At 39.8% G+C, this 17,255-nt stretch overlaps 1 protein-coding gene across 2 annotated transcripts in view; it reads right to left on the reverse strand.

The window, feature by feature from the left end:
• abca7 (ATP-binding cassette, sub-family A (ABC1), member 7) overlaps nucleotides 1-17,242 on the reverse strand; it is a 34,452-nt gene extending 17,210 nt beyond the window's left edge. For both annotated transcript variants that reach the window (XM_044360699.1, XM_044360698.1), the window contains exons 1-25: nucleotides 17,144-17,242; nucleotides 15,072-15,170; nucleotides 13,951-14,044; nucleotides 12,922-13,063; nucleotides 11,940-12,064; nucleotides 10,256-10,374; nucleotides 9,757-9,954; nucleotides 9,515-9,607; nucleotides 9,063-9,300; nucleotides 8,536-8,675; nucleotides 7,804-7,920; nucleotides 7,510-7,707; nucleotides 7,165-7,370; nucleotides 6,492-6,668; nucleotides 5,923-6,145; nucleotides 5,287-5,508; nucleotides 4,992-5,196; nucleotides 4,100-4,213; nucleotides 3,511-3,682; nucleotides 3,009-3,140; nucleotides 2,669-2,808; nucleotides 2,422-2,559; nucleotides 1,074-1,318; nucleotides 638-695; nucleotides 273-475 (exon numbers count right to left, since the gene is read on the reverse strand). In XM_044360699.1, the coding sequence (XP_044216634.1) occupies nucleotides 273-475; nucleotides 638-695; nucleotides 1,074-1,318; nucleotides 2,422-2,559; nucleotides 2,669-2,808; nucleotides 3,009-3,140; nucleotides 3,511-3,682; nucleotides 4,100-4,213; nucleotides 4,992-5,196; nucleotides 5,287-5,508; nucleotides 5,923-6,145; nucleotides 6,492-6,668; nucleotides 7,165-7,370; nucleotides 7,510-7,707; nucleotides 7,804-7,920; nucleotides 8,536-8,675; nucleotides 9,063-9,300; nucleotides 9,515-9,607; nucleotides 9,757-9,954; nucleotides 10,256-10,374; nucleotides 11,940-12,064; nucleotides 12,922-13,063; nucleotides 13,951-14,044; nucleotides 15,072-15,137 (3,765 nt within the window). In that variant the 5' untranslated portion in view covers nucleotides 15,138-15,170; nucleotides 17,144-17,242. The remainder of the gene's footprint in view (nucleotides 1-272; nucleotides 476-637; nucleotides 696-1,073; nucleotides 1,319-2,421; nucleotides 2,560-2,668; nucleotides 2,809-3,008; nucleotides 3,141-3,510; nucleotides 3,683-4,099; nucleotides 4,214-4,991; nucleotides 5,197-5,286; nucleotides 5,509-5,922; nucleotides 6,146-6,491; nucleotides 6,669-7,164; nucleotides 7,371-7,509; nucleotides 7,708-7,803; nucleotides 7,921-8,535; nucleotides 8,676-9,062; nucleotides 9,301-9,514; nucleotides 9,608-9,756; nucleotides 9,955-10,255; nucleotides 10,375-11,939; nucleotides 12,065-12,921; nucleotides 13,064-13,950; nucleotides 14,045-15,071; nucleotides 15,171-17,143) is intronic.
• Between the last annotated feature and the right edge of the window lie 13 nt (nucleotides 17,243-17,255).

Below are 17,255 nucleotides of genomic sequence, written 5' to 3' on the forward strand. Positions count from 1 at the left end.
TAGCTTTGCACTTACACACATAATGAGGGCAGAAGAACCCTTCAGGCCTTTTTTATGCCAGTATCAGTCACGTACATGTACATACAGTATGACTGAGACTAATGTTTGTTTTATACAGTAATTTAATATTTTTTTTATTTTTTTAGTTGCGTGTGAAATTACGTTTTGACTTCCTTGCCAAGGGTGTAGAAAACATCTGGCCAGTGGAGAAAGTGACTTATTTATTCATCCATCAAAAAGAATGTAAATGTAAATATAATGTAAATACTTACTTCCTCCAGTGTGCTGTCTGAAAGGCCATAGCTGCTGAGGCCCAGCTCACTCAATCTCTGGTCCAGTTCGGACAGGAAGACAGCCATGCTGCTGTCCTTAGCAGCCATCTGGGGCAGGTTCATCACCGCCTCGCGCCCTGACTCCTCCACCAGCCTCGCACCCGGGATGTGGTGCTGCGCCAGGGAGAGCAATGCTGCCAGGTCTGCCATGAAGATGATAATGAGGAAATGAGGTGAATCAGACCTTAGCCTGACTATACTGTGGTCTTATCCTTATTTAATCATCACTTGTAGAAAGTGCAAATGCACCAAACTGCACTTTACTAACACTGGACCATCTCAGTTTAGAGAAGTTTAACACTCACTTGAGCTGCTCTCCTCACTTCCCAACCCGGTGTCTTCACTCATGGAGGACTCGCTGTCCTGAAACACACAATAGAAGCCAAATATGATGGTGTGACCTACACAGAAAGCCAAAATGTCCTCCCAAGTCTGTGGATTTTGATTCTTTCATGTATTGTGCATCTCATTTGACATCAATTTTTTTTTTTTACATTAAAAGGCTCTTTCTGTGTCTCTGTCACTGTTTCACTCCTGTGTTGTTGTTATAACCTGGTCAAAGTAGCAAAATTAAGTCAAGATTTTCAAGGTTTTGGTTTGTTTGAAGTTTGTTTTTCCATCATAATTTTCTGTAGTCCTATTAGGGAAAGGTATATCAAGCTATTTATACATTTGGTGGGTGTTTTTTTAAATTTTTGGACTGAAACTGTGTGAATGTGAGGCTGAGCATCACTGAAAAACCTTGAGAAGAGGAGGCAGCTTGCTGGAGCTGGTACTGGTACTGGTACTGATACTGGTACTGCTGGGCATGCTGGTGTCCAGTCCTTCTCTCTTGACCACAGTGAGATAGTATCCAGATCCCAGTTTAGATTTCAGAAAGAGTGGCGAGCCGCAGCAGCACAACTTCCCCTGAGAGATGATGGCGATACGGTCACCTAGCAGCTCCGCCTCGTCCATGTAGTGAGTGGACAGGATGATGGTCCGGTCTGACAGAGACAAGACAGCAAAAACACATATTAACTTTATTTTATTTCTCATGCATTTGTATATTTATTGTTCTCTTGTTCATTACATTGTATAGTGTGAAATGTGTCGGATTAGGAAAAAGGAGAAGGATGCTTACAGAGCAAATGGAATCAGTCCTTCATACCAAGGTGTCACAGAAATGTTACAATATACTGACAACAGGTTGAATTGTAGAAATTATATGCATAGATTTCAAAACCTTTCCTTAATCCCAGATGATAATTTTTCTCATCTCTTGGTTACTCATGTAATTCTTCAATTCAAGCTAACAAAGCTATGAGTTTTTCACACCAAACCAGCAGTGATTGTTTGGCAGCTGGAATACTCGGGCATAAAATGCATCTCATCTTATCTTAAAACGTGACCTTGTATGCCTCCACCAACCAGTCAAGTCATGTCTGTCCAGACTCATATTTGTAGTGAAGACTTTGAAGGAATTTAATAAAGCCACCACAGTTTCAAGGTGGGCAACCAAGATTAGTGTCACCAATTCAGTATCCGACCAAATGTGAAATATAGTCACAATCTCGCCTTCTGTTCCTGAGATATGGCCAGAAATCTCTCTATCTCTAACTCTGTTTTTGCAGAATATTATGATGTCACAGTGAAGATGACCTTTGACCTTTTGAATATAAAATGTCATCACTTCATCATTTTATCCTATTAGACATTTGTGTGAAATTTTGTCATAATTAGTAAATGAATTCTTAAGTCATGGCCAAAAATGTGTTGTGACAGTGACCTTTGACCTTTGACAACCAAATTCTAATCAGTTCATCCTTGAGTCCAAGTGGACGTTTGTGCCAAATGTGAATAAATTCCCTCAAGGCATTCCTGAGATACCGCGTTCACAGGAATAGGATGGATGGACAACCTGAAAACATAATACCTTCAGCTCCGGTTGTTGCCAGCGCGGAGGCATAAAAATCCTACTTATTTGTATCTAATAATATTATTTCCTGCCCCAGAAATCATCTTGCAAACTTCAAAAAGTAAATCATGACATGCTGCCAGGTCCTGACCCCCCAGGCTGACACAGCTCCACAGCCCCCCTGGCCCACACCTTTGCGGTATTTGAGCAGCAGATCCCATATCCCACGGCGGGAGTAAGGGTCAACGCCAGCTGTAGGTTCATCCAGAACAACCACCTTGGAGCCTCCGACAAACGCTATCGCAACAGACAGCTTCCTCTGCATACCACCTGACAGACAGACAGGGAGGATCTTAGTTTTGGAACAGAATAATTTATCAAGAAACACACGGGAGGGTCAAGTCATGTTTTGGTACAGAAGTTAAACCAGTGAGTCTACCAGAGAGATTCTTGGTCTGTTCGTGTCGTTTGTGCAGCAGGCCGACATCGTCCAGCAGAGTTTCAAGCTCAGCCTTAACCTCTGCTTCAGACATACCCTTCAGACACCCATAAAACCACACATGCTCCTCCACTGTTAGACTGAGAGAGAGAGAGAGACAGACACACTGTTCAATGACTCATAATAACAGCAATGAGGAAAAAGACTCTCAAAATGAACTTGAGGTATGAAACATATATCTCATATCATACAAAACCAAAGGTAGAAAACAATGTGCCTCCATGATAGCTTGTTCTCAGTGTGAGCAGAACACAGCAGAGATTGGAGGGACGAGTCTTACATGTCAAACAGGACATTGTGCTGTGGACAAACTCCCAGCGTCCTCCGGATGATGTCCATGTCATGGCGGATGTCCATCCCCTTGATATACACTGTCCCCGAGGTGGGCCGGAACAGGCCAGTCAGGACAGATCTGACATCAGATACACAAGTATGAATGATCTCATACATTATACAGACTTTAATTTGTGACCTCATGAATGATGATGCTGGCTGAGAACTTACATCATCACACTGTAATTATCTTTAACAAACACAAAAATGTCCAACAGATGAGGTGACAAAAGGTCGTCGGAGGGTCATCTAGACTGTGAATATGTTCCTTCATATTTACTAGACATCTAATACCTGTAATAGGTTGTCAACTAGTACTAGAGGGAAAGGCTTAAAAGAACCGGTGGTTTAACTCAACCAAAGAGATTATTTCAGCATCAAATCCTATAGAAATAAAACTCTAAACTGCCCTCATAGACATCTTTCATCTTTCAGTCCTCAGCTCTTACATGGTAGTAGTCTTGCCGGCTCCGTTGTGGCCGAGAAAAGAGGTGATCTGTCCCTCGTAGAACTTCAGGTTGAGGTGGTTGACGGCCAGCTTGGCTCCCTTCTTGTAGATTTTCACCAGGTTTCTTATGCTCACACCCAGGACCAGGTTAATGGGTTCTGGCTCAATGTGATCTGATGACAGGCACATAATGTATTTATGTATTATAAGATATTACATTTATAAAACTAATTCTGCTCTCACAGTTATGGAGGAAGAATAACGTTAAGTCTGGACTTCACAAGTCTCCTCAAGTTCTTGAACTGTGTATTTAATGGACTTATTGTCTCAGCTCATTAACTTGATTTGTATTAACAGGCTTAAGCTCACAAAACTACGAGTACGGTTGTTTAACTGGTATGAAGACCAGAGGAGAAGACAGCAGTAACTGGGCAGGATGACAAGTTACTAAAACTGTCCAATACACAAGATACTTATGAGTCATGTGACTTCTATTTACAAACTGATGGTTGCTTGTAAATATATAAATAAATTCAGTGTAAGAAAAGAGAAACAGGTGCTGATGTGCAGCAGCTTCCCAAGCGTCGTACCTTCATCCCCCTCTGTAGGCGGAGGGGGAATCGGCATTCCCGCCTCTAGGGGGACTCCACCCCAGTAGTTGATCTGGAAGATGAAGTACCAGGGCCTGGGGATCCCATATTCACCTGGTGTAAACACACACACACACACACACACACACACACACACACACACGCACACACACATCACACATGCACACATTCAGCTGAGGGAAATTTTTGGTATTTTCAACACTGGGTCTAAATGAAGCACAGGCAGGTTTTTCTTGTTTTTCAGAAAGGTTTAGTTTAACCAGAGTTTCTTTAGCCACAGTTCATTCCTTTGTAAAGCTGTTTTCAGCAAAGCAGTTGTATCTGCTTCCACTATGACAGTGTTGACTATAATGTTATGCTAACTTACAGATACATGGGCCAAAATTACATCAGAACATTATCAAAAAAGCACTGGCAGAACACTGTGGAAAAAATAAGCAAAAAAGCAAATTTGTCTATTATTAAGATTTCATTTTACTGTTTTAACAAGACTAAAAAATGCTATTCTTTTGTTATTATCTTTGTACTAATAAATCTAGTCTTCAGTCTGAAGACTAATGTAAAAAAAACTTGGAAAAGTTACGGATTCAGTCCTAAATTTGTGAGTAAGACTCCAACTAAAGTCTATCATTTGAGAAATGCTCAACATCTGTAGACTTGGAAGTTTATAGTCAGTGTTGGGAATAAAGTGTTACAGAGTAATTCCACTACTTTTGGTGGTAGCTAGTAATGTAACTAATTACTTTTTCACATTAAATAGCACAATTACAATTATTTAAATTTAAATGGGATTGAACTGAACTGATTTTGGGTTGTGGGCAGATTTTTTCATAGCAAGATGAAGTTATAATGAAAGTGAACGCAATCGTACCAGGGAACACAGCTTCGATGTACCAGGCTGCGGTGGCGTAGATGAAGGCGTCCACGTAAAGCATGACTATAGAGGTAGTGAAGTTGTATGAATCTCCTTCCACAGGACTTGAGTGCAGGTTGTACCACTGGATTCCCACACCTTGTTCCTCATACTGAGAGAAGTACTCACAGCCGAATCCAAACGCCACAGGAGAGAGAAAACTCTGATGGAAGAAGGAACAAACTATTTTAAATCTTGTAATTGGGACAGAAGTCAAAAAAGCCCAAAAGATTTACATAACTATTTTACTCACAGCAAGGACTCTGTGACTGGTCTTGAGATGGTCTCTCCAGGCCACACACAGTACGTAGGGCAAGTAGAGGCTGAAGTATATGAGCCCCCCGCAGGCAGCAGCCAGGTTGGCTTTGGAGAAGAAGGTGCTAATGAGGAAACACTGCATGATCGTGGCGGTGGCAAACGCTGTCAGGAAGAAAAACACAACAGCTGGGTCGCTGTATGGCAGGATGTCCCCCCACTGAAAAGAAGGAGGAGGAGGAAGAGAAGATGGGGTTGTCAGTGGCTACAGGAGACAAACGTTGAAAAAAATGAAAGTTGTACTTTGGACAATAACTGTAGTATTCTACGAGGCTATAAAACACCTGAATTCTATATCTGCCCTCTCATATTTTTACAAATATAACTAAAGGCTAATAATAATTTTTCTGGATAAACAGGATGATGGTAAGATTTCAAATTTTCTCATGATTTTTGTGGCATTACATAAACATCACTGCTGTTGTTTTCAGCTGAAACAACAATTACTGTAATTAGCTCGACAAATACATGTTTTTCAAGTAAAAAGCAAACTAGGCTGATCTCACCCAGTCTGCAAATTTGTATTTTAATGTGTATTTTTCTTTTTTTTGAGTAAAGTGAGGGGTCATCTTGCCTTGAGCAGAGCAATAAGGAGCGCTGCAGACACCAGGAAAGGCACAAGGCTACTGATGAACCAGCTGAGCCACAGCGTTTCCGTACCCAGACCCATAATCCTCATGGTTTCCTTCAGCCTCGCCTCCTTCTCGTATACCACGCCCTTGATGATCATGGCCACTGAGTAGATCCAGGCCAGTGTCATGAAAAGTGGCAGGGAGCGGTTCAGCACTCGGAGGAAACTGTTGAAAAAGGAAAACAAAAATTTAGATTTATTTGGTGATGCAAAAATGATACAAAAAATGATACAGGGAAAGATGAAGCAGCAGGTTTCGATGAGGACATCTCGATTGACCTGGAGGACCCCATTTGATCCCTGAATCACGCATCAGTAACTACTTGCCTACATGTTAGAGAAGTGAGTTTGAGGCCTTAACATCCTGTTCAAATCCACACGCCAAGTGGGGAATGATTAAGATTAACAGCTACCATTGAGGTGTCCCTGAACAAGAAACTGAACCCTCTGCTCAGTGGCTGCACTGGTCTGTCCCCACAATCAATGTGTGGCAACAATGACATATCACTCACACATCATCCACATAGCAGGGGTATGGCATCTGCTGGATGTAGATGCCAGTTGTCTGTTTAACTCCGCTCAGGATACGGGTCACAGCTCTTTCCACCAGGTCCTGGACGTACACGAAGCCGCCCCAAATGTAGCGCATGTCATTGAACGGGTCGGCCGCTGGACCAGGATCCCAAAACCTGAAGAAAAAACACCAAATACATCAACAAAAAAATCCTTTTGTTCATCCACGTTTGAGTGCTGGTGAAATAAAATCTCCCTTTTGCCACATAAAGACTGAAATAAAGAAAACATTTGTACAAACTCAAGAGTAGCATTTAGTTTGTTGACACACACAGAGGAGCAGTAATCTTTTAATGGTGGTAGCAACATGACAAGCAACTAAATTTCACCTTCCCGAGCTAAAACTTTGAGAACAGATCAGGTTTAATCTCAATCTATTTTGTCCAGTTACCTCAAAATGATGCTCTCAGCCTTTAAAGGATGAATTTGTGGATAAGTCTTAAATAAAGAAGCAGCATCAGCACAATACCAGTGAATCCCTCATTCAAGCACAATTCTATGTCTATTCACCTAAAACCTAAACTGTGCTCTCACAACTCCAGTGAAAAGGTCTGTAAATTAATGTAGAGGAGAAGTAGGATATAAGCGGGATGTTTTGAGAGTCTTCGGTACCTGTCCTTGATCTTATTGGTGCGAGTAACATCATCAATGTCCATTCGGATCTTGTAGGTGATGTGGGGCGGCAGCTTAGAAGATGAGGAGTTTGGAAGCATGAAAACCACACCTGCCCAAAACTGCCTGTCCTCCAGTAGCTCCAGCGCCCTGTTGATTAACTGACCTTCAGTGTCAAACCCCTCAAGTTTGTTCAGGGAGAAACACTGCAGGAGACGACAGGAAACGCAAAAGATATGAGAGGTGAATGAAAGGGAAGAGAATCTGTTGTAGCAATTTCTGACTTTTTGGCTTGAGAGCAGCATGAAAAGAATCAAGAGTGCCAAAAGAGGATGAAAGGAGAACCTCAGTGATTTGTGCAAGAGTGGCGATGGTGTGGCTGAGGTCGTTGTAGATGTCCAGCCAGGTGGGGGGCGCTCCAGGCCTCCGAGGGGTGTCTGGCGGGGGTGTGGACAGGAAACGTGTGATCCGCGAGGCCGTCCAGGATGTGTTCTCCAGACGCATGTTGACCAGCACTGCGACCTCAGGCCGCTTTAACAAATCCTGCCACACACACATATGTTATACGACCAAATAACACACAATGTGTCTATAAACTCATCCGTCCTGTAGAGTAAAACAGCAGCTGGTAAGTCAAACCTGCAGCAGCTGAATCTCAACGCTGCTCTCCATGTAATTCTTGATTTGTGGTCCCACCTCCATCCAGGCTTCGTTCAGCTCCTGGAGGATCTGCAGGTCCTCGAAAGTCTTGTTCACCTTCAGTAGACAGAACTTCTAGTTACCTTAAATGGATGAATTTACATATTTTGCCAACCTTTGGCTGTCAAAAGAATGCACTTTACATCAAGAAATGATTAAGATTTAAAATAACTGGTTCTATATCTGAGGACGCTGCAGTGACATGTTGTCTGACTTCTTGAGCTAAACCACCAGGACATCATGTAACAAGGAAATTTAAAATTTTGGTCAGGTTCCTGTCCCAATGTGAGACACACAATCTGTTAATTTACCAGTCAGCTATGCAATAAAACTGTGTTCTACCAATCTACATTAAACCTGAACGGAGTCATTAATCAAAAACTAAAATGCTTGCTTATAACTAATGATGTTACACAAGAAATGCTTAAAATATTAAGAAGGATGTTTTGATTACATAAAATGCCAGCACAGTAATGTTTCTACAACTTGAGTATCATCAGCAAACAACAAGAGGATTTGTTAATCTTAGTCTTAATCATCTCAGAATCATTCTTAGAAAAATGTTGATCCATCTTAATGACAACAAACTAAAAGTAAACTTCCTTGCCTGATTTCTTTCCCTCTGTTAAGATAAAGTGACAATCCTTGAACTCTCTAAGGTGTGACTTGTACCTCTTTCATGACTTGTTGTACTTCAGGAGTGTCTGGTGTATACAGAAGTTTTCCACTGAACAGAGGTTTGATTCCTCGCCACACAATGCGAGACAGAGGGTTGGACTCCAGACCCTGGATCAGATTTTTACAGAATGGAGCTGCAGGGAGGAATGAACAAACCAAACAGGAGAAAATGTTGAAGATATCTGATTAAACAATACAAAAGTACACATACTACAGTCTGTTGTTCATAATGCCAATAACGATTTTTGGAATTACTATTGATTTTAAAGCTCACAAAAGAATCAAACCTTGAGAAATCCAGTTTTCTTTTTATTTATGATCATTTGCATTTTGAAAATCAACTGAAAAGTTCAGAAGAGCATTTGCCAGGTTTCAGTGTTTTAAAGCAAATAATAAAGACTGTTAAACAAGAAATAATTTCCTCATCTGCATAATCCAACAACTTATCCAATATCAGTACAGATTTCCTACAAATAAACTACTGTAATTAAACACAAACTAGGTGGTGGAAAGCCTCTTACTGGTGTTGTTGGCCTGGTCCAGGACGGTGTCCTCAGTGCCGTTTTTGCCCAGGAAGGACTTGATGTCATTATCTTCATACCAGTTGAGTGATGGTATTCGCTCACCGCCAACCTCTGGATGACCACACATGATCCTTGAAAAAGCCCGAAAACTCTCCCTGGGCAGTGCTGTCCGATTCACCGGAGACAGAAGTTGCAGCGCGGTGCTCATTTCCGTGAAGCTGGAGAGGGAGGAGAACTGAGGGAAGACAGAGAAGTAGGAGCGAAGGTTACGGAGGAAGAGAAAGGAAAGACAAGGGAAGAAATGCAGGGAGACTTGACGACATGTGATATATCCTCGTGCAGAAATGGTTGGTTGGTTAGTTGGTTGATTACACTTCGCAATATGAAAGATTCAAAATGCAAAAAGCAGAGGCTGCTTGAGATTGAGGTTGTGATTCAGGTGTTCTTACATCATCCATGAGGACAGCCAGCTCCTGAGAAGCTGTGGTGACGGCTTGGCTGATGACCCTGAGGTCGCCAGCGTTGGCCATCAGACGGTCTCTCTGACAGGAAGGAGGGAAAACGATGAATCCACTGAATTTTGTGTTAATTAACACTAAAACAGATGCATATTTCAACAATTGATTGATCAAAAAAAAATCCAAACATTGTGATAGCACTTATTATGGATCCCGTGTCCACTGATTCCTACCGTGAAGAACTTAGTAAAGTCAAGCTGAGTGATAAAGAGGCGCTCGGCCTCCTGCAGGACGTCAGCTGGCAGGTCACAGAGCTGCGTCTGCAGATCAGTCATGACTCCTTCTCCTCTGTCCACCGTCACAAACTGTCCAAACATGGTGGCGTTACACACCAAGTCCTTCAGCTGCATCTGAGCTCCGGCCACAGCAACCTGGATGGTAAACATTGATATCCCAACTTTAAGAAACAATATATAAAACCTGTTTCTTACTTGCAATGGTCATCTGAGTTGAAAGTACATATTCTCTGTTACAGTTATACTTTATGTTGTTTAAGGCCGACTTTACTTCATACTACCTTTAATTTCCTTCTTTCTGCTGAATTCAAAGCCCAGTGTTTACTTGTAAGTTTCTATGGAATTATTCTCAAATTTTATTAATTTAACTTTAATGTGTCTGAAATACAAGTTAAGTAGATTTGGCATCTTTTGGGGAAAAAAGTTGATATCTCACCTGAAGATTGAGACGAGCCTTCAGCAGCTGGTCCACAGTCACAGGCGACAGGCTGCCGTTGGTCATGAGGAAGGTGGAGAACGTCTCATTGGCTCGCAGGTATTCTTCTATTGGGAGATCTGCAGTGGAAACATGAAGATGAAGTGCTCAGTGCTACAATTAAAACAGTATTACAAATAGAAGTTCACAACAAAATATCTAAAACAGATTGCTCAAAACACACAGATTAGTTCATTAAACTAGGATGATTACAGTTAATTAGTTGATTTTCAGGTAATACCTGGCATCATGAACATAAACTGCTTACTCATATTTCATATCTCCAGCTGAAAACATAAACATTGTGTTTTCTTGTGGCTGGCTAACTTTAGTCTGCTCTATCAGGCTCATCAGCAGGTAGTGAACAGTCTTAGGAAAACCCATTTTCTTCCAGTGCCAGCAAGTTGTTATATTCCCAAAACTCAAAAATGAAAATACACACTCAGCTCTGAAAGCTGGATCAGTCTTGTTGAATTAACTGATATTTGCAGTTTTTATCATTCATGACCATAACGTTCATCAGATAGACTAGCTCATTAGCTTACCTAAAATTATAGTTTGTATGGTTAGATTGAAGTTAGAAGGTCAACTAAGTAAACTATTTATATTGACCACAGTTACAGACTTGATAATACTAATTTCTTCCTCTCATCATTTTTTGGGTTTTCAGTGGACATCAATGTAATGAAAACCTGTTCAGCAAGGAAAACAGTTCTTTTATTCTGCGCTATGAGGTTGAACTTAAGAATTTAAGTTATTCTACCTCCTAAAAAGCTATACCAAAGAGAGAATCTTAATAAACTAAAACTGCAATTTCCATCAATTAATAAAATGAACAGTTTTGAGTTTTTATAGCATGTTCTCTACTGTATGAGTAGGTCAGGATTGTGGGAGTCATCAGATGTCTGTTGGACCATTAACATGGGATTTGTTGCAGAAAGAACCCACTGAAGATCCTGCTTTCATTCATTCAATTATTTGTCAGGGGTAGACATGTAACTCAATCTGCACACAGCAAGGAGAGGCTCAACAGCCACTCAGTCCTGCTTTCACAACCAGCTCAATAAATGGCTGCATTCAGCCAGTCACTCGACACCTGTTAAAAGCCATTCAGACAGACCAGCTACTGGCTGCTACAGTAACTCTTCAGATAAGTCTGGGAACAGCACTGGATAAAGAAAGAATCAATTATATGTTTTTTTGTTATTGATAGCCTGCAGGGACTTTATCCCATTATATCCGACATTTCTTTCTTATAGTTTAGCTACACAGTGACAAAGAAACAGGCATCTTTAGTGAACTGAAACAGAGTTCCTTCTCAGTATACTCAGTCAGATCTTCCCTGAACCACCATTAATCAGTTTTAGGAGATGCCCTACTCTATAAGATAAACTGGTACACAGTCATCTTCAACTGAACACCCAACAAACATGGTTGGGTCCAAAACCCAAGGGGTCCTACAAGTGTAACCACTGTAATCGCTGCACAAATGTAATACAGACCTTTATGGATTCAATCCAATTAAGAAACTGAACTGAATCAGGTGCTGCTATAGAAAGTTTTCCACCAGTTTGTTAAAGTGTAACTGTGTTACAATGTCAAAGTATCACTTCAGATCAGAGGGGATTCAAACAAGCTGTCGTACTTGGCCAAGCTCCAGATCTTTCTCCCAGCCTCCGGACGCTGTCCATCAGATCCTGAAAGCCAGTGAAGCTCTGGTTTCCGCTGTAGGACAGAACAGTCTGGGCGTCCACAAAGAGACGAGAAATTCTGGAGGAGAAGGACAGAGAGAGGAGTCCTCACTGCGACAGACACGACTTGCAGTTATATATTTTCAGATAACCAGTAAAGACTAATCATCATCTGAGAAGACTACTGGGTTCAACCAAGTGCCCAGTTGAAACCAAATTTAAGTAATTCAAGGAAAAATTTGGTTGTTTCTTGCATGAAAAAAAGATTATCTGACTCTCAAATCTGATCAAAAGAGAACAACAACTAAGATGAGATTTTAACACTCTCTGATCGTTATTGTTATGCAATAACATGTAACCATGCAATAATAAACTCTGACAAAAATAAATGAATAAATAAATCCTACTAAATGTTGAGTATGATGGATTTCCTAGGTTTCAGGTTTTTTCATAACACACTGACATGAACTGAAACCAGCTTTTACCAGGAAAGTAACCAATTATCCTTAAATTTCAGGTATGCTTTGGAAAATGGGAGGCAGTCATGAAACATACATGCAATTTGTAGCTAACAGGCTAAAACAGTCAGAATAGCCCTTCCATCTGGTGCTGAGTCATTTTGATCAGAGGCTACATAGTGTTTGTTTCAACTGTTAGCTAGCAAGCAAAATCTGGAGTGGGTTTTAAATCAAAGCTGCACATTTTACTTTCGCCTGACATATCTTATAGCTTTGTGATCTAAAAATAAGCCAAATTCAAGATCAGTACAATTCTAAAATTTGGATTAAAAACACTTTTACTTATAATAAAATAAGACAATGTACTCCTGACTGCAGCTTGTCTGTTCATCTATACTACTGTTTCCTTCAAACAATGATCCTCTTGTAAACTCTACCACTCCAGACCTGTCCATGTTTTTACCTCCAGTCTACCTACATGGAGTTGTCAAAGTTGCCAACTTGGCCCGGTGTCTCCCCTGGTGTCGGGCTGTGGAAGCAGGGGTTGTTGATGTTGCAGATAATGCCCTGAATCCAGGGCAGGGTGCCTGCTGATGGCAAGGCTTTGTTCGGGAAGTGACCTATAATTAAAAGAAAAGAAGAACAAACAGTGCCAGTTCAGTAGCAGAAGATTAGCTTGGGATACGACACAATGAAAATATTGTGCGAGTGACCTGAAAAACAATCCTACAAAAAAACAAACAAACAAACAAAAGAGACAAACAGCTGTTATGTGCTTTTTACATAACTGACGTTACATTATGTTATGTTATGATCCTCAACCTGTTGTGAGCTGTCGTTACATGCAACCCTGATGAAGACAGAAACAAACAAGAAAAGAGGATGTAGATTCTCACTTTGTCTTTGTGCAAGAAATGTCTAAGAAAACACACTTGCACAACATGCATTGTTTGAAAAGTTTTCATGCTCACAAGCAAAATTTACTGTATGTTGTAGCACTGGATGCTTAGTGTCCACTCCCTTACTTAGAATACATCCAAAGTAGTAAGTAAGTAGTAAAGTACTTCTTTATATAGAATTTCCACATAATAAACCCCTCATATAAGCACTGAATAATTGAAGTTGGTAATATGCAAGGTTCTGTTTTGAGTTTTCTTTTCCAACTTGTTATTGTCTTTGGAAAGTTAACATTATCTGCAAAAATAAAATTACTAAGATGTAGCTTTTAGGGGTCATAGAAAGTTCAGGACACTCACCAACTGGCCTATATTGTGTTATGTTACATTATGTTACCATGTCATGTTATGTCACCTTATGCTAATGCATAACTTTTCAAAGAAGGTCAACAACACAGCAGGTTAGGAAAACAACTGTGCGTGCGTGGCACAAGAATCGCTCTCACTGATCTAATCCTCTTTAGCTGGTTGGCAGGAGGCCATTTTTCAGACCTGTAAGTCTTTTTCAGACCTGCAGGTTAGAAAAACAATGATTACATAATATGACTCACATTGGCTCTGTTTGTAAGGAGGGTGCGAATGACGAACAGAGATGAGGATAACGAAGAGGAAGAGCGGCCAGAGGAGCTCGATGATCAGCTGGATCTACATGGGAGGAGAACATGCAAACTGTTACAGGTGCATCAAGTAATCCATCAACTTCAGTGACCTCTGTCAGAGACCAGCAGGAATGTCCCCCAACCCAGTCACCCACTGTGGCCCACACTGTAACTGACACAGATCATTTATTTCTGTATTTTATTTCCAAATTTTACATCTAACAAGATAAACAAAGTACACAAAACACACACAAACATGGTTTCAAATGCCCTCTCTGTCCCACCCACATACAAACTGAAAAAGACCTAAAAGAAATAAGTAGTCGTCAATTAAATTGAAAAAAGAAAGAAAGGAATAAATTAAAAAAATGTAAATTAATATATAAATAAATACAACATAAAATATAAAAGAGACAATGCAAACCATCCTGACTTATTCATAGATGACTAATGTTGTATCGATGTTGATAACATTTTTAAATCAAATCTGATACAGATGTTGCCATGGTGTCTGAATAGGTCAAACATGACTGCCAAATCTTTAGAAAGGTGTTGTATTAATTACTGACAGTATATATGATCTTCATCGACTGGAACGCAACTGTTTCCAAAAACCATCTAGCTATGAGGAGACAGGAATCTGACTTCCATGCCATTGCTTTACACCTCATGGTAATGCATGAAGCTATTTCGATAAACTTTTTTTAAAGTTCCTTAATTGTGCACTAATGTTTGTAAGATTCCCCAACAAGCAAATTTGTGGATCCAATGGGAGGAAATCCTGTAATGTTTTGCCAAAATGTCACAGAAATCGTAAAAGAAGGTACTAAGTTGGTGTGATACAAAATCGATGCCTCCTCTGTACCAAATGACAAAGATAATTGTGATTTTTGCGCTAAACTTCAAACAGTGGAGTTATTATAGTGAATTTGTGCTATGCAGTTGTAAAAATATAGCTTGCTCATTTAATTTCCAAACTGTGTCTCATATTTTTCCTGTTTCATGGAAAATGATTTTCCTAACAGAATCGACAGACTATTCTATTCCTTTCCAAGAAGTGAAAATGTTGGCACCTTGTTTCTCCTGCGGTATGTGATGTTCTTCCAGAGCAGGAGACCGAGCTGCCTGAAAAATCCCATCGCTCTCAACAGCTACCTGCCCATCATGGTTTACTAGGAAACACAAAATATGGTGGTGAGAAAAACAAAGTTTCAGCAGGGCGTCCTGTCCCCAGTTCAAGTACAGTTCAGTCATTTTTTTTTCTTCACATTTCAGTGTCCCCCTCTGTCTCCCTGTTTCCTGTCAGTCTAATGTCAACAAACAAACAAAGACAACAAACATGCCAGAAAAATAATCTTAAAGTTCAGCAATAACACGGAAATAATCATCCACTAAACTGATTTTAGGATTTGTTCTACAGTTTCTAAATTTTAAGCTGCACTCGCTCCAAATGGCAGGAAGAGGTTAAATGTTTGAAACATGACTTAAATACAGAGAGGGTCTGCAACACTGTGTGCACAATTTAGCATACTGACAAGCTGACAGAGCCCTCAAGTTATTTACTTGAATGAAAGTTGAATGAGAGACAGTGCTGTTTACGGTACTAGTGGGGACTTATCTGCCTTAGTTTGACACTTTGTCTCTTATCACATAAAATAATCACTCTAGCTTTGAAATGTTTTTTCAAGCAACAGATATTGAGTTTGTAAACTGTTTATCTTGATTAGAAAGATGTTTCAGACAATTTACTTCAAAAAGTGAAAAAACTGTCATATCTTTGGCCAACAAATTAAACTCAGACAATCTTTAACTTCATTCAATTACCTCTTTTTCTCCTCTATTTTCTAAAATCTTATGAGTTGATTTGTATTATAAATCCCTAATTGTAATATTTAATATATAAATAAAATATTAAAATTTGATATTTGGTCAGTTTCCAACGGCACTAGTTTCTTCTCTTTGTGTATTTCTGTCCTTAATTTATTCTTTTGGGCAACTTTTTGAAATTTTGTGTGTCTAAAAAATACATCAAACTTGGTTTCATTGTAACTTAATTCATGCAAACTTCATCTCATTGTAATTTCTTTAAAACTTTGTAATTGCTCTCTGATCCTGACTACTGATAAGCTCTCATTAGTGAGATCAGTACTGAGAAACTGTACCTGCCTGAACTTTCCCCTGTAAAGGAAAACTGCAAAACTGTAGCTGAGGACAATTAAGTTTAATATGCAGTAGCTAAAAGCTTTTTCAAAAACTGTTTTATTTTCATGTCCTTGCCATAGACACAAATGTGTTTGAGGAAGTTAAAAGTTGTACCTCAGATGAATCCAACAGGTTGTTTTTACATTTATTGTGAGTGAAGGTTGTCTTGTGTGGACGGTGTGATCTGCTCAGGTCTGACAATCCCCTACTTTATCCTGAAATCCTCCTGATCCCAACAGCTTACTGAGACTTTAGCATTCATTTTTGCTCTGTGAGTGCCTTTTAGAGTATGGTTGTACCTTCCGTGTGTTTTGGAGCTGTAGTAAATAATCTGTGCTCGTGGTTTGTGCCGGGTTAGATAGCAATGGTCAGGCTCATTTGCTTTGCAAATCAAAAACTCACAGTGAAACTATATTTGTGCTTTAATCTATTTACTTTAGAAGGCTTTGCAGATGTTAGTACAGGTACAGGTGTGTGTGTTTACCATGCAATTTCCCTCAAGTATTTCCCCCTTCAAGACCTTGTGGAGACCTTACACATTAAAAACATAGATTATTAAAGCCATTTAACGCTAAAATAACTGTAACTTAGTGTAGCTAGCGTTACAACTTAGCTTTAAATTAACACTGTATGTCAAATATGAAGGTATTTCAGCATTTCATTTGGAACGCAACTTAGTCAAACAAAATATATAGTAAAACTATTATGTAAATGCTACAATTAGTACAAATGCCCGTTTATTTCACTGTTCGTATGTAATGTTAATTACTAAAGAAAATAATTAACAGTAAGCTAAGAAGGAAAACATTTAGCTAACGTTACAGCTTCCTATTCCTAGCATGTTACACAATGATGCTGTTAGCAAGCGAACAGGCCCTTTCCGAAGAAAATAAATACAACATTTTGAGCTCAAAAGACTCGTAAAACTGTTGTTAATTATTACCTTTCTGTATTTTGGGTGATAAAGTCTCCCCTCACTGATTCGGACACACCAACGGCCGGTCGCTTGTCATTGACTCTACATTTCGTTTGTGACAGCAGATGGAAGATGAAGA

Source organism: Thunnus albacares, chromosome 9 (genome assembly GCF_914725855.1).
Source record: "Thunnus albacares chromosome 9, fThuAlb1.1, whole genome shotgun sequence".
Lineage (NCBI taxonomy): Eukaryota > Metazoa > Chordata > Actinopteri > Scombriformes > Scombridae > Thunnus > Thunnus albacares.